The 23,435-nt window shown below is 59.1% G+C and overlaps 2 protein-coding genes across 10 annotated transcripts in view; both read right to left on the bottom strand.

The window, feature by feature from the left end:
- Nucleotides 1-351: 351 nt before the first annotated feature.
- Nucleotides 352-9,768, bottom strand: EPHX3 (epoxide hydrolase 3). Of its 5 annotated transcripts, none has more exons than XM_064437202.1 (7): nt 9,683-9,768; nt 7,280-7,547; nt 5,453-5,538; nt 4,997-5,334; nt 3,661-3,764; nt 1,986-2,134; nt 352-938 (listed from the first exon to the last, which is right to left on the bottom strand). In XM_064437202.1, the coding sequence occupies exons 2-7, from the start codon at nt 7,523-7,525 to the stop codon at nt 710-712; spliced, it is 1,152 nt and encodes a 383-aa protein (XP_064293272.1). In that variant the 5' UTR covers nt 7,526-7,547; nt 9,683-9,768; the 3' UTR covers nt 352-709. The 5 variants fall into 5 exon arrangements, with proteins under 5 accessions (XP_064293272.1, XP_064293269.1, XP_064293270.1 ...); XM_064437199.1 differs by lacking the exon at nt 9,683-9,768 and adding an exon at nt 9,525-9,665; XM_064437200.1 differs by lacking the exon at nt 9,683-9,768 and adding an exon at nt 8,495-8,528.
- A 2,624-nt stretch (nt 9,769-12,392) lies between these two features.
- BRD4 (bromodomain containing 4) overlaps nt 12,393-23,435 on the bottom strand; it is an 86,213-nt gene continuing 75,170 nt past the window's right edge. For 4 of the 5 annotated variants that reach the window (XM_064437191.1, XM_064437190.1, XM_064437194.1 and 1 more), the window contains exons 17-22: nt 21,589-21,701; nt 21,234-21,393; nt 19,681-19,811; nt 17,671-17,882; nt 15,345-15,600; nt 12,393-13,088 (exon numbers count right to left, since the gene is read on the bottom strand). In XM_064437191.1, coding sequence (XP_064293261.1) covers nt 13,020-13,088; nt 15,345-15,600; nt 17,671-17,882; nt 19,681-19,811; nt 21,234-21,393; nt 21,589-21,701 — 941 coding nt within the window. In that variant the 3' untranslated portion in view covers nt 12,393-13,019. Of the gene's footprint in view, nt 13,089-15,344; nt 15,601-17,670; nt 17,883-19,680; nt 19,812-21,233; nt 21,394-21,588; nt 21,702-23,435 lie in introns of those variants that run through there. The other variant, XR_010370367.1, reaches the window with a different exon arrangement.

Below are 23,435 nucleotides of genomic sequence, written 5' to 3'. Positions count from 1 at the left end.
ATGGGTGCTGGGACGGGCACACAGGGACTGGCGCTGGCACCCATGGGTGCTGGGACGGGCACCTCAGGGACTGGCGCTGGCACCCGTGGGGGCTGGGACGGGCACCCGGGGACTGGCGCTGGCACCCATGGGTGCTGGGACGGGCACCTCAGGGACTGGCGCTGGCACCCATGGGGGCTGGGACGGGCACTCGGGGACTGGCGCTGGCACCCATGGGTGCTGGGACGGGCACTCGGGGACTGGCGCTGGCACCCATGGGGGCTGGGACGGGCACTCGGGGACTGGCGCTGGCACCACCATAAGGTGGGGGAGGGGTGTCCCCGAGCATCCCCTCCCCCAACAGCACCCAACGCCGCTGACACCCAACTTTATTCAAGGCACTTGGGAACAGACGGTGCCGGGACCCCTCCAGATGTGGGGGGGGAGGGGTCACCATACAGATGTTGGGGTCCCCCCCGGGGCATGGGGTCCCCACCCACCCCGACGCTGGGATCCCCACTCTCCCACCCCGGTCCCCAGCAGATGTTGGGGTCCCCACGTAACTACCAGGGCCCCCACCCAGATGTGGGGCCCTCACCCAGATGTTGGTGGTCCCCACCCAGACGTTGGGTCCTCCCCAGATGTTGACCCCCCCCTCCAACCCCTCTCCCACCCCATCCTTCCCCCCCCGCCCCCCCCCCCCCAAGCTGCGGGGCACCCATGGGTGCTGCTAGGGGTGGTGGTCGTCGGCCCCCAGGAAGTCGGCCATGAGGCGGGCGAGGGGGCGGGGCTGGTCCTCGGGCAGCCAATGGCTGGCGCCGGGCAGCAGGCAGAGGCGGGCGCTGGGCCGCAGGCAGCGGTGCAGGCAGGGCGCCAGGCGGGGGTCCAGGAAGGCGTCGTGGGTGCCCCACAGCAGGAGGGTGGGGAGCGGGGGGGGCTCGCGGGGGATCGGGGTGTCGCTGGAGGGGGGTGGGGGTGGGGGTGAGGGGGGGCAACCAAGGGGGAGGGGGGACCCCCAATGAGGGCACCCTAAATATGATCATCCCACACGGGAGCACCCAACCCAAGAGCACCCAACTGGACCACCCTAACAAGACCCCACCCCCCCCAGCACCCAACCAGGAGCACCCAACTCACAACACCCAACTCAAGAGCAGCCAACCAAGACCACCCCAGTGACACCACCACCACCAGCACCAGCACCCAACTGGGACCACCCAACCGGGACCACCCTAACAAGACCCCACCCCCCCAGCACCCAACTGGGAGCACCCAACCCACAACATCCAACTCAACAGCAGCCAACCAAGACCACCCCAGTGACACCACCACCACCAGCAGCACCCAACCGGGAGCACCCAACCCAAGAACACCCAACTGGGACCACCCCAACGAGACCCCCACCCCCCAGCACCCAACTGGGACCACCCAACCCAACAGCACCCAACTGGGACCACCCCAACGAGACCCCCACCACCATCAACACCCAACTGGTAGCACCCAACCCAAGAACACCCAACTGGGACCACCCAACCCAACAGCACCCAACTGGGACCACCTCAACTAGACCCCCACCACCAGCTCCACCCAACTGGGACCACCCAACCCAAGAACACCCAACTGGGACCACCCAACCCAACAGCACCCAACTGGGACCACCTCAACTAGACCCCCACCACCAGCTCCACCCAACTGGGACTACCCAACCCAAGAACACCCAACTGGGAGCACCCAACCCAAGAACACCCAACTGGAACCACCCCAACTAGACCCCCACCACCAGCTCCACCCAACTGGGACCACCCAACCCAAGAACACCCAACCGGGACCACCCCAACGAGACCACCACCACCATCAACACCCAACTGGTAGCACCCAACCCAAGAACACCCAACTGGAATCACCCTAACAAGATCCCCACCACCAGCTGCACCCCACTGGCAGCACCCAACCCAAGAGCGCCCAACCATGGCACCCAGGGGTGTGTCCCCCCAGGCCCCACCCACCGGAAGAGGTTGCGGTAGTAGTGGATGGGGGGCGTCAGCGCCCCGGGCTGGGAGAGGCTGTAGAGGTAGGCGTCCACCTCCTGCGCCGAGAGCCGCCGCGCCGGGTTCTCGATCCCCGTCCAAGGCCCCGTCAGGATGGTCTTCAGCAGCTACGGGGCCACCAATGAGGAGGGGAGGTCTGGGTGATGTCATCACCCCGAAAACCTGCCGCCAAGGGACCTCGCTCCACCCCTCGGGGCGGGTGCCCCTCCCCAAAGCGGGCCTCGAGGAGCTTCTTGGGTTGGGGAGGGGCAGAAGGTGGCGCGGAGCATCTGAGGGGACGAGGTGGGGACGCGGGGTGACGTGGGGACGCGGGGTGACGTGGGGACACGGGGTGATGTGGGGACACGGGGTGATGTGGGGACACGGGGACAAGGTGGGGACACAGGGTGACGTGGGAACACGGGGTGATGTGGGGACACAGGGTGATGTGGGGACACGGGGACGAGGTGGGACATGGGGACGAGGTAGGACATGGGGACGAGGTGGGGACATGGGGACAAGGTGGGACATGGAGGCGAGGTGGGGACATGGGGACGAGGTGGGACATGGAGGCAAGGTGGGGACATGGAGGCGAGGTGGGGACATGGGGACGAGGAGGGACACGGGGACGAGGAGGGACACGGGGACGAGGAGGGACACGGGGACGAGGTGGGGACACGGGGACGAGGTGGGGACATGGGGACAAGGTGGGACATGGAGGCGAGGTGGGGACATGGAGGCGAGGTGGGGACATGGGGACGAGGAGGGACACGGGGACGAGGTGGGGACATGGAGATGAGGTGGGGACATGGGGACGAGGTGGGGACACGGGGACGAGGTGGGGACATGGGGATGAGGTGGGACATGGGGACAAGGTGGGACATGGGGACAAGGTGGGGACAAGGTGGGACACGGGGACAAGGTGGGGACATGGGGACGAGGTGGGACACGGGGATGAGGTGGGACACGGGGACAAGGTGGGACATGGGGACGAGGTGGGGACATGGGGATGACATGGGGACAAGGTGGGGACATGGGGACGAGGTGGGACACGGGGATGAGGTGGGACACGGGGACAAGGTGGGACATGGGGACGAGGTGGGGACATGGGGATGACATGGGGACAAGGTGGGGACATGGGGACGAGGTGGGACACGGGGACGAGGTGGGACACGGGGATGAGGTGGGACATGGGGACGAGGTGGGGACATGGGGACAAGGTGGGGACATGGGGACGAGGTGGGACACGGGGACGAGGTGGGACACGGGGATGAGGTGGGACATGGGGACGAGGTGGGGACATGGGGACGAGGTGGGACATGGGGACAAGGTGGGGACATGGGGACGAGGTGGGACACGGGGACAAGGTGGGGACATGGGGACGAGGTGGGGACATGGGGACGAGGTAGGACATGGGGACAAGGAGGGAACATGGAGATGAGGTGGGACACGGGGACGAGGTGGGGACATGGGGATGAAGAGGGACACGGGGATGAGGTGGGGACATGGGGACGAGGTGGGACATGGGGTGACATGGGGACATGGGGACAAGGTGGGACACGGGGATGACATGGGGACAAGGTGGGGACACGGGGACGAGGTGGGACACGGGGACGAGGTGGGACACGGGGACGACGTGGCGATGGGGCCTCACCTCAAAGTCAGCCAAGGAGAGGAGGAGCTCGGGCAGCCAGGGCAGCTGGAAGAGGAAGACGTAGCTGGAGCGGAGGAGCTGGGAGGGGTGGCAGGCGGCGAAACCTGCGCCGGGAGAGGGGCACCCGTGTCAGCGGCCCCCGCCGGGGGCACCCAAACCCGGCCGCGGGGCGGGGGCGGCGCCTGCTGGTGCCGCCACCAGAGATGGCACCTGATGGTGCAGCCGTGAGAGAGGGCACCCGATGGCATGGCCGCTGGAGACGGCACCCAATAGGGTGGTCAGAAGAGATGGCACCCAACGGCATGGTCATCAGGTGGCACCCAACAGAGAGGCCATTGGAGATGGCACCCAACGGCACGGCCATAGTTGGGACCCAATGACACGGCCGTGAAAGATGGCACCCAATTGCATGGCCGTGAAAGATGGCACCCAATGGCACGGCCATGAGATGGTACCTAATGGCCTGGTCATAAGAGGTGTCACCCAACGGCACGGCCATGAGATGGCACCCAATGGCACGGCCATAGTTGGCACCCAGTGACATGGCCATTGGAGCTGGCACCATGGTGGCATGGGACAGCCATGGAGATGGCACCCAACAGCATGGCCATGAGGTGTCACCCAATGGCATGGTCATGAGAGAGGGCACCCAATGGCACTGTGGTGGCATGGGACAGCCGTGGCAATACCATCCAATGGCATGGCCATGAGATGGCACCTGATGGCACCCAATAGCATGGCCATGAGATGGCACCCAATGGTACGGCCATGAGATGGCACCTGATGGCATGGCCATGAGATGGCACCCAACGGTATGGCCATGAGATGGCACCCAACAGTACGGCCATGAGACGGCACCCGATGGCATGGCCCTGAGACGGCACCCAACAGTACGGCCATGAGATGGCACCCAACAGTACGGCCATGAGATGGCACCCGATGGCATGGCCATGAGATGGCACCCAACGGTATGGCCATGAGATGGCACCCAACAGTACGGCCATGAGATGGCACCCAACGGTACGGCCATGAGACGGCACCCGATGGCATGGCCCTGAGATGGCACCCAACGGTACGGCCATGAGATGGCACCCAATGGTACGGCCATGAGATGGCACCTGATGGCATGGCCCTGAGATGGCACCCAACGGTACGGCCATGAGACGGCACCCAACGGTACGGCCATGCCGGACGCCACCGATGCCGCCACAGCGGCACGTCACAGCCACGAGAGCTCCCCCGTGCCGCGCCCCACCACCACACACGGCGCCACCTCCGCGACCGCCGGCACCCAACCCCGGCGCAGCCACCCGCTGCCCGCGGACCCCGCCGGTACCTGCCACGACGGCCCGGTGAGGAGCACCCATGACGACCAACTTCTCCACCATGGTCGGGTGACTTGCGGCGAACTCCCACGCGAGAAGCCCTCCCCAGTCGTGTCCCACCAAGATACACTTGGGCGCGGCCGCGGTGGCGCCGGTGGCCGATGTCACCTCCCCCTGCCCGTCGGGTGTCCCCAGGGCCTCGATGACCTGGCGGACGTCATCCAGGAGAACCTCCAATCGGTAGCTGTCTTTCTCCGGTGGCTTCTCGGAGGCTCCGTAACCGCGAAGGTCCAAGGCCGCCACCCGGTACGTGGTGCCGAATTCCTGCAGCAGGTGCCTCCAGCAGAACCTTGGCGGGGGGGGGGGGGGGGGGAGGAAGGTGATGGCGATGGTGACGGTGACACCAGGGCGGCGGGGAGGGGTGTCACAACCCCCCCACTCCGGTCCCCGCCCTTGGTGACACCCACCAATTTTGGGGGAAACCGTGGAGGAGGAGCATCAGCGGGGCCGTGGGGGGGCCGCGGGTGACATAGTGGAGCCGCAGCCCCGAGTCCTGGGAGGGGGTGGGGGTCAGTGGGGTGCCTCCACCCCAAAACCAACCCCCCCCGCCCAGAACCCCCCACCCAGAACCCCAGACTCCCCCCCCAGGTCACATGGAGCCCCCCCCCCAGTTGTCTCACCAGTAGGTCCCCACGGAGCAGCTTGGCCCCCCCCACCTGCCCCGCCCCCCCCATTTCCCTGCTGACCCCCCCCAGCCCCCCCAAAGCCTCCCCAAGACCCTACAAAAGCCCCCACTCAGAGTCCCCCAACACCCCCCTGAAATCCAAGCCCACCCCAGGGACCCCCCCCCCAATCCTCCCTAGAGACCCCAGGACCGCCCCCCCCGCCCCCCCCCACCTCCCCCCGAGGCTACTCAGGACTCCCTGAACATCCCAAAAGCTGCCCCCCCCCCCCACTGCAGGACCCCCCCAAAATCGCCTGACCCCCAAAGCCCCCCCTGACACCCCAAGACCCACTCTGGGACCCCCCCGGCCCCCCCCAAGCCCCCTGAGCCTGCTACCCCCCCCCCCAAAGCACCCCAAGACCCTTCCAGGACCTCCAGGACTCCCCCAAGATTCCCCAAATCCTCCCCAGACCCCCCCAGGACCCCCTAAATACCCCTCCCGTGACCCCCAGGACTCTTAGGACCCCCCCAAAACCCCCCAAGTCCTAACACGTCCCTCCAGGACCCACCCCTGAAACCCCCAGGGCCCCCCTGGCCCCTCAAGACACCCCGCCCAGAAGCCCCCTGGACTCTCCAGACACCCCCGGGACCCCCCTGAGCCCCCCAGAATCTCTCAAATGCCCCCCCAGACAACCTCAGGATCCCACCCCAAGCCCCCCTTATTCCTCAAGACCCCCTTTGGGACCCCCTAGAATCACCTCAAAAGCCCCTCTGAGCCCTCAAGACCCTCCCAGGAGCTCCAGGACCCCCAAGACCCCCCCCTCCAAATCCTCCCCAAATTCCACCACAAACCCCCAAGACTCTCCCAAAAGCCCCCAAAACTGCCACCCAGGACCCCCCCAAACCTGCCCAGACCCCCCCTGCATCCCCCAAAAGTCCCTCTTGGGACCTCCAGGACCCACCCCCCCAGGACTCTTGGGACCCCCCAACACCCCCTGCCTGCAAAGTCCTCCCCCAACCTCCTCCCCCCCCCCAACCCCCAAGACCCCCCAGGACTCCCCTGATCCTTCTGAACACCCTAAAGATCCCCTCGAGACACCCTCAAGACCCCCCCAAGAGCCCTCCTGACCCCCAAGACACCTCCAGGACCCCCCGAAACTCTCAAAGCCCCCAAGACACCCTCAGGATCCCCCCCAAAGCGCCCTTTATTCCTCAAGACCCCCTCGAATCCCCCCCAAAGCCCCCCAACACATCCTCAAGACCCCCCAGAAGCCCCCCTGACCCCCAGGACCCCCCAAGACCCCCGCCAAAAGCCAACCCCAACCCCCAAGGCTCCCCCAGGTCCCCCGTGATCCCTCAGAACACCCCAAAAGCCCCCCAAGATGCCCTTAAGAGTCCCCCAAAAGCCCCCCTGACCCCCAAGACAGGCCCCAGGAGCCCCTAGAGACCCCCACCAAAAGCCCTCCCCAACCCCCAGGAGCCCCTGAGAGCTCTCCAAGACCCCCCACAGGACCCCCCAAAACCCTCCTAAAAACACCCCAAACCCACCCCCACATCCCACAAGGGCCCCCCAGGATCCCAAGCCCCCTGCCCCGAGCCCCCCCCAGGTGTCCCCCCCCACCCCCCCAACCTTGAGGTGCAGGTATCGGTGCTCCCCAAAAGTGCCATCGGCCAAGCCGGGGGGGGGCCGGTCCCTCACCCGCCACCAGAAGGTCCCTCGGGGTCCCCGGCGCAGCAGCACCCACAGCCCCCACAGCCCGTAGGCCACCCCTGCGGCCACCGCGGCCACCGTCACCCCGAGCCGGGCCACCAGGCGCCACAGGGCCAGCAGGAGCCGGGTGGGGGCCAGCAGCAGGGAGCAGAGGGACAGGAGCATGGCGGGGGGTGGGGCGGGTCACCTGGGGGGGGGCACGGTGTCACCTGGGTGGCCGTGGCAGCAGGGGGTGGGGTCCCTTCCCGGGGTGGCCCCAACACCAGGGTGTCCCTGGCACCGGGTGTCCCTGGCACAGGGTGTCCCTGGCACCAGGTGTCCCTGTCACTGGGTGTCCCTGGCACTGGGTGTCCCTGGCACTGGGTGTCCCTGTCACTGGGTGGCCCTGGCACTGGGTGTCCCTGGCACCGGGTGTCCCTGTCACCGGGTGGCCCTGTCACCGGGTGTCCCTGGCACTGGGTGTCCCTGTCACCGGGTGTCCCTGGCACAGGGTGTCCCTGTCACAGGGTGTCCACATCACCGGGTGTCCCTGACACCAGGGTGTCCCTGTCACCGGGTGTCCCTGTCACTGGGTGTCCCTGTCACTGGGTGACCCTGTCACTGGGTGTCCCTGGCACCAGGGTGTCCCCGTCACTGGGTGTCCCTGTCACTGGGTGTCCCTGGCACAAGGGTGTCCCTGTCACTGGGTGTCCCTGGCACTGGGTGTCCCTGTCACCGGGTGTCCCTGGCACTGGGTGACCCTGTCACTGGGTGTCCCTGTCACCGGGTGTCCCTGGCACTGGGTGACCCTGTCACTGGGTGTTCCTGTCACCGGGTGACCCTGTCACTGGGTGTCCCTGTCACCGGGTGTCCCTGGCACTGGGTGACCCTGTCACTGGGTGTTCCTGTCATCGGGTGTCCCTGGCACTGGGTGTCCCTGTCACCGGGTGTCCCTGTCACCGGGTGTCCCTGGCACTGGGTGACCCTGTCACCAGAGTGTCCCAACACCAGGGTGTCACTGTCACCTGCATGTCCTGCCCCCGGGGTGTCCCTGTCACGGTGGTCTCGCGACACTGGAGTGTCCCTGTCACGGGCTGTCCCTGTCATGGGTGGTCCCTGTCACGGGGGTGTCGCTACCGAGGGGGGTCCCGTCACCTGGGGGTCCCTGTCGCCGGGTGTCCCTGGCACAGGGTGTCCCTGGCACTGGGTGTCCCTGTCACCGGGTGTCCCAGACACCAGGGTGTCCCTGTCACTGGGTGTCCCTGTCACCGGGTGTCCCTGGCACAAGGGTGTCCCTGGCACAGGGTGTCCCTGGCACTGGGTGTCCCTGGCACAAGGGTGTCCCTGGCACAGGGTGTCCCTGTCACTGGGTGTCCCTGTCACCGGGTGTCCCTGTCACCGGGTGTCCCTGGCACTGGGTGTCCCTGTCACTGGGTGTCCCTGTCACCGGGTGTCCCTGGCACAGGGTGTCCCTGTCACTGGGTGTCCCTGTCACCGGGTGTCCCTGGCACTGGGTGTCCCTGTCACCGGGTGTCCCTGTCACTGGGTGTCCCTGGCACTGGGTGTCCCTGTCACCGGGTGTCCCTGTCACTGGGTGTCCCTGGCACTGGGTGACCCTGTCACCGGGTGTCCCTGTCACTGGGTGTCCCTGGCACTGGGTGTCCCTGTCACCGGGTGTCCCTGTCACTGGGTGTCCCTGGCACTGGGTGTCCCTGTCACCGGGTGTCCCTGTCACTGGGTGTCCCTGGCACTGGGTGACCCTGTCACCAGAGTGTCCCAACACCAGGGTGTCACTGTCACCTGCATGTCCTGCCCCCGGGGTGTCCCTGTCACGGTGGTCTTGCGACACTGGAGTGTCCCTGTCACGGGTGTCCCTGTCACAGGGGTGTCGCGACATTTGGGTGTCCCTGTCATGGGGGTCCCTGTCACGGGGGTGTCACGACATTAGGGTGTCCCTGTCACGGGGGTCCCTGTCACGGGGGTGTCGTGACACGGGGGTATCCCTGTCATGGGCTGTCCCTGTCACAGGGGGTCCCTGTCACGGGGGTGTCGCGACACTGGGGTGTCCCTGTCACGGGCTGTCCCTGTCATGGGTGGTCCCTGTCACGGGGGTGTCGCTACCGAGGGGGGTCCCGTCACCTGGGGGTCCCTGTCGCCGGGGGCCCCTCCCGGGCTGTCCCGTTACCTGGGGGTCCCTGTCGTGCTCTGTCGCGACAGCGGGGCGGCCCCGCCCCCGCTCGCCGGGCTGCCGCCGCCCCCCAGAGGGGTCCCTGTCACCAGCCACCGCCTGTCGCGACAGGGGGTCGCTGTCACCGCCCCGCCCCCCCCCCACCCCCGCCCGACCTTCTCGCGCCGCTTCCTCCGCCCGCACGAGCTCGGCCGCGCCCGGCCACGCCCCCTCCCGCCCATTGGCCGCCGCCGGGCGCGGGGGGAGGTAGGGGGCGGTGCCGGCCGGGCGGCAGCCAATGGGAGCGCGGCAGGGAGGCGGGGCGGCGCGGGGGCACCCGCCCCCTCCGGCCCATCCCCCACCGCGGGGACCGGCCGCAGCGGGGCGGGGGGAGGGGCGGGGGGGGAGGGGCGGGGGAGGGGCACTTCCGGGACGCCGGTTTTGGCCTGTTTTTCTTTTTCCCTTTTCTTTTTTGCCTTTTTTTCCTCTTAATTTTCCTTTTTTGGCCTTTTTTTTAACCTCTTTTGCCTTTTCCCTTTTTAACCTTTTTCCCCTTTTTTCACCTCTTTAACCCTTTTTACCTTTTACACCGTTTTTTAACCCTTTTCCCGTTTTCATTTTTTCCCCCAATTATTGACCTTTTTTCATCCCTTTTTACCAATTTTTAACCCCTTTTAGCTTTTTCCCCCCAATCTTTGACCTTTCCTCCCCTTTTTCCCCTCCCCCTCCCCAGTTCTTTGCAGCCGCCCCTCCCCCATCTCTGCCCAGGCCCCACCGAGGGGGGGGAGGGGCGGGTGGGACCACCCCGCCCCCCCCCCCCCCCCCCCGGGATTTGGGATTACCATAAGCCGAGTTATAACATTTCAATTTTAAACGTCTTAAAAAAATCTGTCAGTTTAAAATTTCTAGAGTTAAACTTCCAGAAGTAAATTTTCAAATCGAAAGTGGAAATTTAAATTTCAAAGAGGTCGCTACATGTAAAATTTAACGGGTTTTTTTTTTGATCAGTAAGGTAATTGTCAATTTTGAAGTTAACGTTAAATTTCAGAAGTATCTTTCAGTGTAAAATTTCACTTTTAATATTGATTTTTTAAAATTCAAGCCGTCATTTTCCATTTTAAACTCTAAATTTTAAAAATATCTTAAATGGAAAATTTAACTATGGTTTTTGAAAATGGAAAGTAATTTTCAATTGAAAGATTTCTCAAATTTTGAAAATTTAAAACGACGAACCACTCGATTTCAAAAAATAGGTACATTTTGCCGTTAAAATTCATTTTAAAAGGCCAAATTAAAATCTACATTTAAATTTAAATTGAACCCTACATTCTAATATCGGTTTTGAATATTTCACACAGAATTTTCCATTAAACTTAAAATCGTTCAAAAATTCCGCTTTTAAAGTTTGACCCAAGCGTAACTCGCAGCCGGGGGGGCCCAAGCGGGGGGAGGGGCGCGGTGGGAGTCCCGGGACCCCTCCCCCCTCCCTCCCCTCCCCCCGGGGCAGCGGCGCCCCATCCCTGGGGGCGGGGGGGGTGGGGGAGGGGCGAAGAAACGGGGCGAAACCCGGCAATTTTTTTTTTTTTTTTTAAAAAACCAAAAGAGCTGCGTTTATTCCATGATCGGCACAAACCAACCGCGAGTCACCGCGAGGGAGGAACCGCCGGGGAGGGGGAGGGGCGGGGCGTTGGCACCGAGGGGGAACCCAGAATAATAATAATAATTATTATAATAATAATAAAATTAATAGCGGGGAGGAGCGTCCGCCCCCGCCCCCGCGCGGGAAACCGGGCGATTTCGCAAGAGTTTTAACACGGATTTAAAATTAAAAAAAAAGGAAAAAAAAAAAAAAAAAAATGAAAAAAATCCACCCAAGCGGGGCAAAAAAATAAAAAAGGGGAAATTTGTAAAAATTAAGAAACCGGCGGCTTCTGGGGGTAAAAAGGGAGAAAAAGGTTGGGGGGGGGGGGAGTTGGGGGGAGGGGCAAGGGGGGGTTGGCCCCTGGTCTGTGGTGGGGAAGCTGGGGGGGAGGGGAGGGGAGAGGGGAAAAAAAGGGGGGAAACGGGGAAAAAAGTAAAAAAAGGAGGAAAGAGAAAAAAAGGAGGAAAAAAGAGGGGAAAAGAAAATAGGGAAAAAGAAAAAAATGAGGAGAAAGGGAAGGACAAAGAGAAAAATTAAAATTGAAGGAGAAAAAAGAGAATTAAAGGAGAGGAAAGAAACATGAAAAAGGAAAAATTAAGCCAAAGGGGAAAAATTTTTTCAAAAGGAGAAAAGAGGAAAAAAGGTAAAAGGGGAAAAATGGAGAAAAAAAGAGGAATAAAGGAGAAAAAAAAGGAGAAAAATAAAATTAGAAGAAAAAAGGAAAAAATTGAGAAAAAGGGGAAAAAGATTTTTTAAAAAAGAAGAGGAAAAAGTAAGAAAAAAGGGAAAAAAGGAGAAAAAAGGGGAAAAAGGAGAAAAAAGGGGGAAAAAGGAGAAAAAAGGGGGAAAGAAAAAAGGAGAAAGGAGAAAAAGGAGAAAAAAGCAAAAAAAAAAAGGAGAAAAAAGAAAAAAAAAGGAGAAAAAAGCAAAAAGGAAGAGAAAAAAAGAATTTAAAAAAAAGTAGACTAAAAAAAGGAGAAACCACCCGGACGGGAGGGCTCAGCCCCGAGGCGCGGGGCGGGGCAGGGCGGGGCCTGGGCACTTCCGCTCCCCTCCCCCCACGCCCCTCCCCCCCCCCCCTCCCAGCCGCCCAATCGCCTCCCGCCCGGCAGCCCCAACCCCCGCCCGGGGTCTCCCCCCAAGCGCCCGTTTCGCCGCCGCCGTTTTTGTGTTGTATTTAAAAAAACCAAACAAACAAACCAAAAACTATAAACCAACCCCAAAATACGTGAAAAATCAGAAAGAACCGAAAAAAAAATATTAATTTTCCAGCCTATACAGTGAGGAGCGGGGGGAGGGGAGGGGGGAGGGGCACATTTCCCGGCGGTTTCGCGTCCGGATCGAGGATATTTTTTTTCTTTTCGCTCGGATTTCGATTTTTAATTCTTTTTCCTTTTTTTTAAATTTTTTTTTAATTTTTTTTTTTTCCTCAGTGTGAAAAGTGGGGAAAAAAAAAGAGGAAAATTAAGGAAAAATAAACAAAAAACAACCCAAAAAACCCCAGCCCCAGAAGTCCAGGGGGGTAAGGCAGACCCCGCCGATCCCTGCGCCGGTCGGTACATGCGGGACACGATCCCGATCCCGGAATTTTTTTAATTTTCTTTTTTTTTAACACTTTAACGGAGAGTCCGAAGCTTTTTTTTTGTTTGTTTTGTGGTTTTTTTTTGTCTTTTTTTTTTCATTTCTTTTTTTTTTTTTCATTTTTTTTGGCCAGAGGAAGGGAGAAAAAAAAAAAAAAGAATTTTCCTTTTCCGTGGTGGTTTTTTTTTTCTTTTTTTTTTGTTTTTAAGGTTTTTTTTTTTTTGTGTGGTTGTTTTTGTGTTTTCCAAGAGTCAAATCGGGAGGAAAAGAACCCAAAATTCCGGGCGCCGCTAGAAAAGGTTTTCTTCGAATATTGCCAGTAAATCGCTCTGGAAATTCATGTCGATCGTCGCCGCCATCTGCAAGAGACGGGAGAAGGGGCGGTCAGCGGCCGGGCGGGCGCCTGGGGCCATCGCCCGCAATTTTTAGAACATTTCCCGCAATTTTTAGAACATTTCCCATAATTTTTAAGACATTTCCCAAATTTTGAGGACACTTCCCGCAATTTTTAGAACATTTCCCGCAATTTTTGAATATTTCCCACAAAATTTAGGACACTTTCCAAATTTTGAGGACACTTCCCGCAATTTTTAGAACATTTCCCGCAATTTTTGAACATTTCCCATAATTTTTAGGACATTTCCCGAATTTTGAGGACATTTCCCGCAATTTTTAGAACGTTTCCCACAATTTTTGAACATTTCCCACAAAATTTAGGACATTTCCCAAATTTTGAGGACACTTCCCGCAATTTTTAGAACATTTCCGCAGTTTTTGAACATTTCCCACCATTTTTAAGACATTTCCCGAATTTTGAGGACATTTCCCGCGATTTTTAGAACATTTCCTGCAATTTTTGAACATTTCCCGCAATTTTTGAACATTTCCCACAAATTTTAGGACATTTCCTGCAATTTTAGGACATTTCCCACCATTTTCAGACCATTTCCCACAGTTTTCAGGAGATTTCCCGCAATTTTTGAACATTTCCTACAATGTTTGGGACATTTCCCGCAATTTGGGGGATATTTCCTGCAATTTCTCAACATTTCCCGCAATTTTTGGGACATTTCCCACAGATTTTAGGACATTTCCCACAATGTTTGAACATTGCCCGCAATTTTTTTGACATTTCCCGCAATTTTTGAACATTTCTCGCAATTTTCAGGACATTTCCTGCAATTTTTGGAACATTTCCCGCAATTTTTGGAACATTTCCTGCCATTTTTGGACCATTATTCACAATTTTCGGGACATTTCCCAAAATCTTTGAACATTTCCCGCCATTTGGGGGACATTTCCCGCAATTTTTGGGATATTCCTGCGAGTTTTTCGCAAGTCCTGGCATTTTTATGCTGTTCCTGGAGGATTTTTTTTGTATCCCTGAGGATTTTTCACCATTCCTGGGATTTTTTTGACATTCCCGAAATTTTTTACCCATTTCCAGGAATTTTTCACCATTCCTGGGAGGACTTTTAGCAGCCCCAGGGCGTTCTTTTTGTCCCCAAGGATTTTTTTTCAGCATTCCTGGGCTATTTTTTTGGCATCCCTGGGGGTTTTTCACCATTCCTGGGGATTTTTTTGACATTCCCAGGATTTTTTGGGGCGTTCCTTAGACTTTTTTGTCATTCCCAGGAGATTTCTGGCAGCCCCGGGATGGTTTTTTGGTGCCCTCCAGGATTTTTTGGCATCCCCCAGGATTTTTCCCCATTCCCAGGAATTTTTTTGGTGTCTCTAGAGATTTTGGGGCTTCACCAGGGGTTTTTCAGCATCCCCAAGGGATTTTTTTAGAATCTCTGGGGAATTTTCAGAATCCCTGGGCATTTTTGGGCATTTCTAGGGATTTTTATTTGCATCCCCAGGGATTTTTCAGCATCCCAGGGGATTTTTTTGGCTTCCCCGGAGATTTTTTTTTAGCATCCCTGAGGATTTTATAGCATCCCTGGGCATTTTTTGGCTTTTCTGGGTATTTTTTGTCATTCGCAGGAATTTTTCAGCATCCCTGTGGATTTTTTTTGCTTCCCTGGGGATTTTTTTTGTTGTCCCCAGGGATTTCTCAGCATCCCCAGGGATTTTTCAGTTTCCCCAGGCAGTTTTTGGCATCCCGGGGAATTTTTCAGCATCTCCGGAGAGTTTTTTTCACAGAATCACAGAATTTTTCTGCATTTCTGGGGATTTTTCACCAATCCGGAGCATTTTTCAGCATCTCTACAGGGCTTTTCCAGCATCCCCAGGGATTTTTGGGTGCCCCTAAGGATTTTTTTACTTCCCCAGGGTTTCTAAAAAAATCCCGGGACACGTTTTGGCGTCACCAGGGAGGGTTTTTTTTGCTTCCCAGGGATTTTTTGCCTTTCTAGGAGTTATTTTGGCACCCCCAGGGATTGTTTTTTTTTAGCATCCCTGAGGATTTTATAGCATCCCTGGGCATTTTTTCCGTTCTCTGGGTATTTTTCATCATTCCCAGGAATTTTTCAGCATCCCTGTGCATTTTTTTTGGCTTCCCTGGGGATTTTTTGCCTTTCCAGGAGAGATTTTGGCACCCAGAAGGGGTTTTTTTTTTTAGCATCCCCCCCCCAGGGGTTTGAGGGCAGGAGCCACCCCGGCTCCTCACTCACCGCTTCCCGGCGCCTCCGTTCCTGCTCCCGCTTCCTGGCCATCTCCCGCTGCTGATCCAGCATGGACTGGGAGGACTGGGGCTGCGAGCTCTGGGCCTGGGGTGCCGCCGCCGCCGCCGCCGACACTTGCTGCTGCTGCTGCTGCTGCTGTTGCTGCTGCTGCTGCTGCTGCTGCTGCTGCTGCTGCTCCTGGCGCCGCCGCACCTCCTCGTGCACCCGGCGCGCCTGTTCCATGGCGTCCTCGTCCTCCCGGCTCCTGCCAAAACCAAACCGCCGGGAGATGCCGTCAGGCGCCTCGCGCGACCCTCCCGGCCCCCGCGGCCGACGCGGGGGCACCGACGCGGGGTTAAACGCCGCAAGGGCCGGGGGACGGCGGGGCGGTTGTGCCACGAGGTGGGGTGGGGTTCGTGCCACGAGATGGGATCACGCAACAGATTCGACGGGATCCGTGCCACCAGATCGGATCGTGCCACGATCAGATTGGATTTATGCCGCGAGACTGGATTCCTGCCAGGAGACTGGGTCGGATCCGTGCCACCAGATGGGATCCGTGCCACCAGATGGGATCCGTGCCACCAGATGGGATCAGATTCGTGCCACAAGGTCGGGTTCGTGCCCCGAGATCAGGCTGAATCCGTGCCAGGGATCAGACGGGATTCGTGCCCCGAGACAGGACCGTGCCACGGATCGGACCAGATCGAGGCCACGAGGTTGGGCTGGATTCGTGCCCCACGAGATCGGGCCGTGCCACGGATCAGATCGGATTTATGCCGTGAGACTGGACTCCTGCCAGGAGGTCGGGTCGTGCCACGAGATCAGGTTGTGCCACAGGATGGGACCAGATTCGTGCCACGAGGCTGCGTCGTGCCGCGGAGCAGCTCAGCAGCGGTTGGATCCGTTTTATGCCACGACGTCAGATTCAGGCCAAGAGATTGGATTTGTGCCATGAGATTGGGTCGTGCGTGGTGGTGGTGGTGTGATGGTGGTGCTGGTGGTGTGATGGTGGTGCTGGTGGTGTGATGGTGGTGCTGGTGGTGTGATAGTGGTGATGGTGGTGGTGTGATGGTGGTGGTGCTGGTGGTGTGATGGTGGTGGTGCTGGTGGTGTGATGGTGGTGGTGTGATGGTGATGGTGGTGGTGGTGGTGGTGGTGTGATGGTGGTGGTGGTGTGATGGTGGTGATGGTGGTGGTGGTGGTGGTGTGATGGTGGTGGTGGTGTGATGGTGGTGATGGTGGTGGTGTGATGGTGGTGGTGCTGGTGGTGTGATGGTGGTGGTGGTTGATGGTGGTGATGGTGGTGGTGTGATGGTGGTGACGGTGGTGGTGTGATGGTGGTGACGGTGGTGGTGTGATGGTGGTGACGGTGGTGGTGTGATGGTGGTGGTGTGATGGTGTGATGGTGGTGATGGTGGTGGTGTGATGGTGGTGATGGTGGTGGTGCTGGTGGTGTGATGGTGGTGGTGTGAAGGTGATGGTGGTGATGGTGTGATGGTGGTGGTGGTGGTGGTGTGATGGTGGTGGTGCTGGTGTGATGGTGGTGGTGTGATGGTGGTGGTGGTGTGATGGTGGTGGTGGTGTGATGGTGGTGATGGTGGTGGTGTGATGGTGGTGATGGTGGTGATGGTGGTGATGGTGGTGGTGGTGTGATGGTGGTGGTGATGGTGGTGTGATGGTGGTGGTGATGGTGGTGTGATGGTGGTGGTGGTGTGATGGTGGTGGTGGTGGTGATGGTGGCGGTGGTGGTGGTGATGGTGGTGTGATGGTGGTGGTGTGATGGTGTGATGGTGATGGTGGTGTGATGGTGGTGGTGGTGACGGTGGTGATGGTGGTGTGATGGTGTTGGTGTGATGGTGGTGGTGTGATGGTGGTGATGGTGGTGGTGATGGTGGCGGTGGTGGTGATGGTGGTGTGATGGTGGTGGTGTGATGGTGTTGGTGTGATGGTGGTGGTGTGATGGTGGTGGTGTGATGGTGGTGATGGTGGTGGTGATGGTGGCGGTGGTGGTGATGGTGGTGTGATGGTGGTGGTGTGATGGTGTTGGTGTGATGGTGGTGTGATGGTGGTGGTGGTGGTGATGGTGGCGGTGGTGGTGATGGTGGTGGTGTGATGGTGTGATGGTGATGGTGGTGTGATGGTGGTGGTGGTGACGGTGGTGTTGGTGTGATGGTGGTGTGATGGTGATGGTGGTGTGATGGTGGTGGTGTGATGGTGTTGGTGTGATGGTGGTGACGGTGGTGTGATGGTGTTGGTGTGATGGTGGTGGTGTGATGGTGGTGACGGTGGTGATGGTGTGATGGTGGTGTGATGGTGTTGGTGGTGCTCTCACCTCATCCTCTCCTGCTCCCGCCTGAGCCGCTCCTTCTCCCTTTCCACCTGCTCGGCCTGAGCCTTCAGCGCCTTCTCCCGCTCCTCCTTCTCCCGCGCCGCCCTCTTGAACTGCTCGAAGCTGTCGCTGGAGGACTTCGCCGTGGACGACGGAGTGGTGGGATGTTTCTGGACCAAGCTTGCCCAGGAACCCATGTTCTTGATTTTCAGGTCCTGCAGAGGGAAAGGATGGGTGGGTTTGCGGAGAGCCGAGCTGGGGAGGGGAAGCCCCCCTGGTGAACCCCGCGTCGTCCTTCTGGTTCCCCGGGGCTGGAGGATGCCAGAGGAGGTGGTGGACCCGCATCGGGCAGCATCTCCTCCCCCGGCACCAAGCTCTGACACCTTCCCGGGAATGCCGGGAGCGGGATCGGCTCCTTCGGCACCTCACGTTCCCCACGAGCGCTTGGAGAATCAGAATGGTTTGGGTTGGAAGGGACGTTTCAAGGTCATCTGGGCCAACCCTACCGTGAGCAGGGACGTCTCCCGCTCCATCAGGTCGCTCAGAGCCCCGTCCAGCCTGACCTTGAATGTTTCCAGGGATGGGGCATCGACCACCTCTCGGGGCAACGGTCTCACCACCCTCAATGTAAATTATTCCTTCCCTAGGCCCAGCTTACCCTCTCCCAGTTTAAAACCGTTGTCCTACAGGTCTTGGGTCAAAAGTGTCCCTCCAGCTCGCTTTTATATATGGAGAGGCCACAAGAAGGTCTCCGTGGAGCCTTCTCCAGGCTGAAGAACGCCAACTCCCTCAGCCTGGCCTCACTGGAGAGGTGCTCCAGCTCTTGGATCACCTCCCCCGGCCCCGCTCCACCAGGCCCGTGTCCTTGTCCCAAGGACCCCAGAGCTGGACGCAGGACTCCAGGTGGGGTCTCAGGAGAGCAGGGGGACAGCCGGCTGGGCATGAGCCAGCAGTGCCCGGGTGGCCAAGGAGGCCACCAGCCCCCGGGCTTGTGTCAGCACTGGGGTGGCCAGCAGGGGCCGGGCAGGGATGGGGCCCCTGTGCTCGGCACTGGGGAGGCCCCACCTCGAATGCTGGGCTCAGGTTTGGGCCCCTCGGGACAAGAAGGGCCTGGAGGGGCTGGAGCGTGTCCAGAGAAGGGCAGCGGGGCTGGGGCAGGGTCTGGAGCACAAGTGTGCTGGGGGGCGGCTGAGGGGGCTGGGGGGTTTAGCCTGGAGAAGGGGGGGCTGAGGGGAGCCCTTCTCGCTCTCTGCAGCCCCCTGAGAGGGGCTGGAGTGAGGGGGGGTCGGTCTCTGCTCCCAAGGAACGAGCGATGGGACGAGAGGGAACGGCCTCGAGCTGCGTCAGGGCAGGTTTAGGTTGGGTGTGAGGGGAAATGTCTCCCCTGCCAGAGCGGTCAGGCCCTGGCACAGGCTGCCCCGAGAGGTGGGGGAGTCGCCGTCCCTGGGGGGGTCAGACACCGCCCAGACGTGGCCCCTGGGGACGTGGTTTGGGGTTGGGGTTGGACTTGATGATCCTCGAGGTCTTCTCCAACCTTAACGATTCGATGACTCTGTATTAGTCACCTCCCTCGCCCTGCTGCCCACGCTGCTTCCGACGCAGCCCAGGACACGTCGGCATCCTGGGCTGCGAGCGCTCACGGCCGGCTTTCCATCCCCCGACGCCCTCCAGTCCTTCTCCGTGGGGGTGCTCTCCACCCCCTTCATCCCCCAACCTCTGTTGATACCGACCCAGGTGCGGGACCTGGCGCTTGCCCTTGTGGAACCTCGTGAGGAGCTTCTCCAGGTCCCTCAGGACGGCATCCCGTCCCTCAGCGTGCTGGGGGTCCCACCCCCCACCTCTCCAACCTCCCTTAGGCGCCTTCCACCTCCGAACGGGAAATGTGGAGGTGGAAAACACCAAATCTTGGCCGTACACCAAGATTCAGGCGACCGACACGGTCCCGCTTAAGTCTGGCAGGTTTAATTCTGTATTTTGGGAGTTTTTCCCCCAATTTTTGCCAGGGTACGTTACCTTTTTAGGGGCGACGGGTGTTTTCGGCTCCTGTTTCTGCCGATCTTTCTCCTGCACGCCTGGCGGCGGCGGGTTTTGCTCTGGGGGTCTGATGACAGGTCGTCCCCCCTCCATGGGCTTCATCTCCGTCCCTAAAAACCAGCAGCTCCCATCAGAGGTTGTGGGGGTCCCCCCCCACAGAGCCCCACGGCGAGGGGGAACCACCTGGGGGTGATGGGGGTCTCAGCCACCAAAATGGGGGGTGATGGGGTCTCCACCATCAACACTGGGGGGATGATGGGGTGTCAATGGGGTCTCAGCTACCAAAATGGGGGGTGATGGGGGTCTCTGCCTCCAAAACGGGGGGTGATGGGGGTCTCTGCCTCCAAAATGGGGAGTGATGGGGTCTCCACCATCAATATTGGGGCGGTTGATGGGGTGTCAATGGGGTCTCAGCTACCAAAATGGGGGGTGATGGGGGTCTCCACCTCCAAAATGGGGGGTGATGGGGTCTCCACCTCCAAAATGGGGGGGTTGATGGGGTGTCAATGGGGTCTCAGCTATGCAAATGGGGCGTGATGGGGGTCTCAGCTACCAAAATGGGGGGTGATGGGGGTCTCCGCCTCCAAAATGGGGGGTGATGGGGTCTCCACCATCAATATTGGGGGGTTGATGGGGTGTCAATGGGGTCTCAGCTATGCAAATGGGGCGTGATGGGGGTCTCAGCTACCAAAATGGGGGGTGATGGGGGTCTCCGCCTCCAAAATGGGGGGTTGATGGGGTCTCCACCTCCAAAATGGGGGGTTGATGGGGTGTCAATGGGGTCTCAGCTATGCAAATGGGGCGTGATGGGGGTCTCAGCTACCAAAATGGGGGGTGATGGGGGTCTCCACCTCCAAAATGGGGAGTGATGGGGTCTCCACCATCAATATTGGGGCGGTTGATGGGGTGTCAATGGGGTCTCAGCTATGCAAATGGGGCGTGATGGGGGTCTCAGCTACCAAAATGGGGGGTGATGGGGGTCTCCGCCTCCAAAATGGGGGGTGATGGGGTCTCCACCATCAATATTGGGGGGTTGATGGGGTGTCAATGGGGTCTCAGCTATGCAAATGGGGCGTGATGGGGGTCTCAGCTACCAAAATGGGGGGTGGTGGGGGTCTCCACCTCCAAAATGGGGGGTTGATGGGGTCTCCACCTCCAAAATGGGGGGTTGATGGGGTGTCAATGGGGTCTCAGCTATGCAAATGGGGCGTGATGGGGGTCTCAGCTACCAAAATGGGGGGTGATGGGGTCTCCACCATCAATACTGGGGGGTTGATGGGGTGTCAATGGGGTCTCAGCTATGCAAATGGGGCGTGATGGGGGTCTCAGCTACCAAAATGGGGCGTGATGGGGGTCTCAGCTACCAAAATGGGTGGTGATGGGGTCTCAGCCACTGAAATAGGGCACGATGGGGTTCTCTCCCCCTGAGAAAGGGGGGCGACGGGGGTCTCAGCCCCCAAAACTGAGGGGAGATGGGGGTCTCCGCCACCAAAACCGAGGGAGCAGCGGCACCGGCGCGTCCCCAGACTCACGTTGCGGGATGTGGGCGGGCGGTTTGATGCTCTCCGGGTGCTTCGGCGGATCTTGCCGCAACGGGGGACTGAAGGTCTCGTTACGGATGACGGGCGAATGCATCTTCTCCTCCTTCACCACCATGGGCTGAGATTGGACGACGGAGGCGGCTCTCATCTCCTACCACGGGGAAAAAAGGGTCAGGAAACGTCCGGTCACGCCCTTCCCTCGTCCCCCCCATTCCCAAATTCCCGATGCAAACCGCTGGCCAACGGCCCCTGGGCTCTCGGCGCTTGCTCCCAAGCCGGTGGTGGGAAGACGATGGTCCCCGTTGGTTGGGACCCCCGCGGTTGGGTGCTCTGCTTTCCTTTTTACCTGTTTTTTTGGCTGGATAGTTTGTTGAGGTGGTGACTGGTGGACCAAACCCTGGAACTGCGGCATCTGTGGGGAATGCATCATGAGAGGGGAAGGGGCTTCCCTCAAGTGACCTGGGAACAGTTTGGCATCAATCAGTTAACCGTCGTCACCACCGGTACGCCAAACATCACCCGAAAAAAAGCCGGTCGGCGCACGCCATCGCCCCGTCGGACAACCCCCTCTTCCCAACTGAAGCGTGGTGGCCCTGGGATGTCCCCAAGGGACCCCAGCCACCTCCTTCCAGCCGGTCCCTCCGAAATTTGGCGCCGCCGTGAGCGAACGCCGGGGAGCAGAAGACGCTCCAAGGCTGTGCGGCGGCTCGTCCCGCCTCGGCGATGTCCGTTCGTGGTGTCCCCTCATAATTTGATCCCTTCTGCTTGTTCTTCTGGTGACCCATCAACGTTCCTGACTGTAAAACCGCTCCCCTGGGACACCCAAGCACCGACACTGCCCTGCCTGCACTCCTCCCTGCCTGCACCTCCCCCTGCCCAGGGCCACGGAGGCAGGACGCGTTGGCTCCACGAGCAACGGGAGGTTTTCGGGAGCCAGCGGGCTCCGTCTCGGCCGCCGCGTCCAAGCTGGCCGTCTTGGGCAGCTCTGCAGGCAGGAGAAGCGTCTCCAAGCGCTGCCTGCCCTCACCTGGCTCCATCCCTTCAAATCCACGGACTCTGCCCTACCTACGCCCGCGGGGGTGACTTCAGGAGCAAGGACCCAACGGGTCACAACCCGAGGAACCACGCAGCCCAGCAGAAGCTGGAACGAGACCTCCTCGAACCGCAGAGTTTTTACGGGCGCCTGGTCTTGAAAGCATCTGGGATCTCCCAAGCCAACCTTGAAGGCTGAGCCCCACGGCCACCTTATCCCAGCTGCTTCCTCCGATTCCTGAGAGGTCATCGCACCGCGTTTCCCTCCCAGATCGTCCCTTCTCCTCCTCCTCGCAGCCAAGGAGCTGCGTTATCGGAGGCTGCGCTCCAAGAAATGCCGGGAAAGCCCCCACGGGGCATCCACAGCCTTGACCTCCTCTAAGAGCAGGGAGCGGACCCCCTGCCTCCTCGTGAGAGACCACCCAATGCTGGCACCCAGCTGGGAGGGTGACGATCGCAAGGCCGGCGCTCTGCGACATCAGAGCTGTGCCGGGACTCCTACACTTGAGATCCTTGAGGTCTTCGAAGATTTGAGAACCTTGAGATTCTCAAAAACTTGAGGTCCTCCAAGGTTTGAGAGCCTTGAAATCCTCAAAAATGCGGTCCTCGAGTTCCTCAAAAACTTGAGATCCTCAAGATCCTCAAAAACTTTGAGATCCTGGAAAATTCGAGACTCTTGAGACCCTCAAAAATGAGGTCCTTGAGTTCCTCAAAAGCTTGAGATCCTTGAATTCCTCAAAGACTTGAGACCCTTCAGTTTCTCAGAAAACTCCAGATTCTCATTCCTCAGAAAGGTGGTTCCTGAGATCCTTAAGAACATGAGTCCTTGATTTTCTCAAAGATTTGAGATTGAGTTTCTCAAAGATTTGAGAACCTCGAGATCCACAAAAACTTGAGATCCTCGAGATCCTCAAAAACTTGAGATCCTTGAGTTCCTCGAGTTCGAGTTCCTCAAAGATCTGAGATTGAGTTCCTCAAAAATTTGAGAGCCTCCAGATCCACCAACACTTGAGATCCTCAAGATTGTCAAAAACGAGATCCTTGAGTTCCTCAAAGATCTGAGAACCTCAAGATCCTCGAAAATGAGATCCTCAAGATCCTCAAAGACTTGATATCCTCAAAAATGAGATCCTCAAGATCCTCAAAGACTTGAGATCCTCA

This window comes from Phalacrocorax carbo, chromosome 30, assembly GCF_963921805.1.
Source record: "Phalacrocorax carbo chromosome 30, bPhaCar2.1, whole genome shotgun sequence".
Classification (NCBI taxonomy): domain Eukaryota; kingdom Metazoa; phylum Chordata; class Aves; order Suliformes; family Phalacrocoracidae; genus Phalacrocorax; species Phalacrocorax carbo.
The sequence above is the reverse complement of the archived record's forward strand: the minus strand, read 5'-3'. Positions and strand labels throughout refer to the sequence as shown.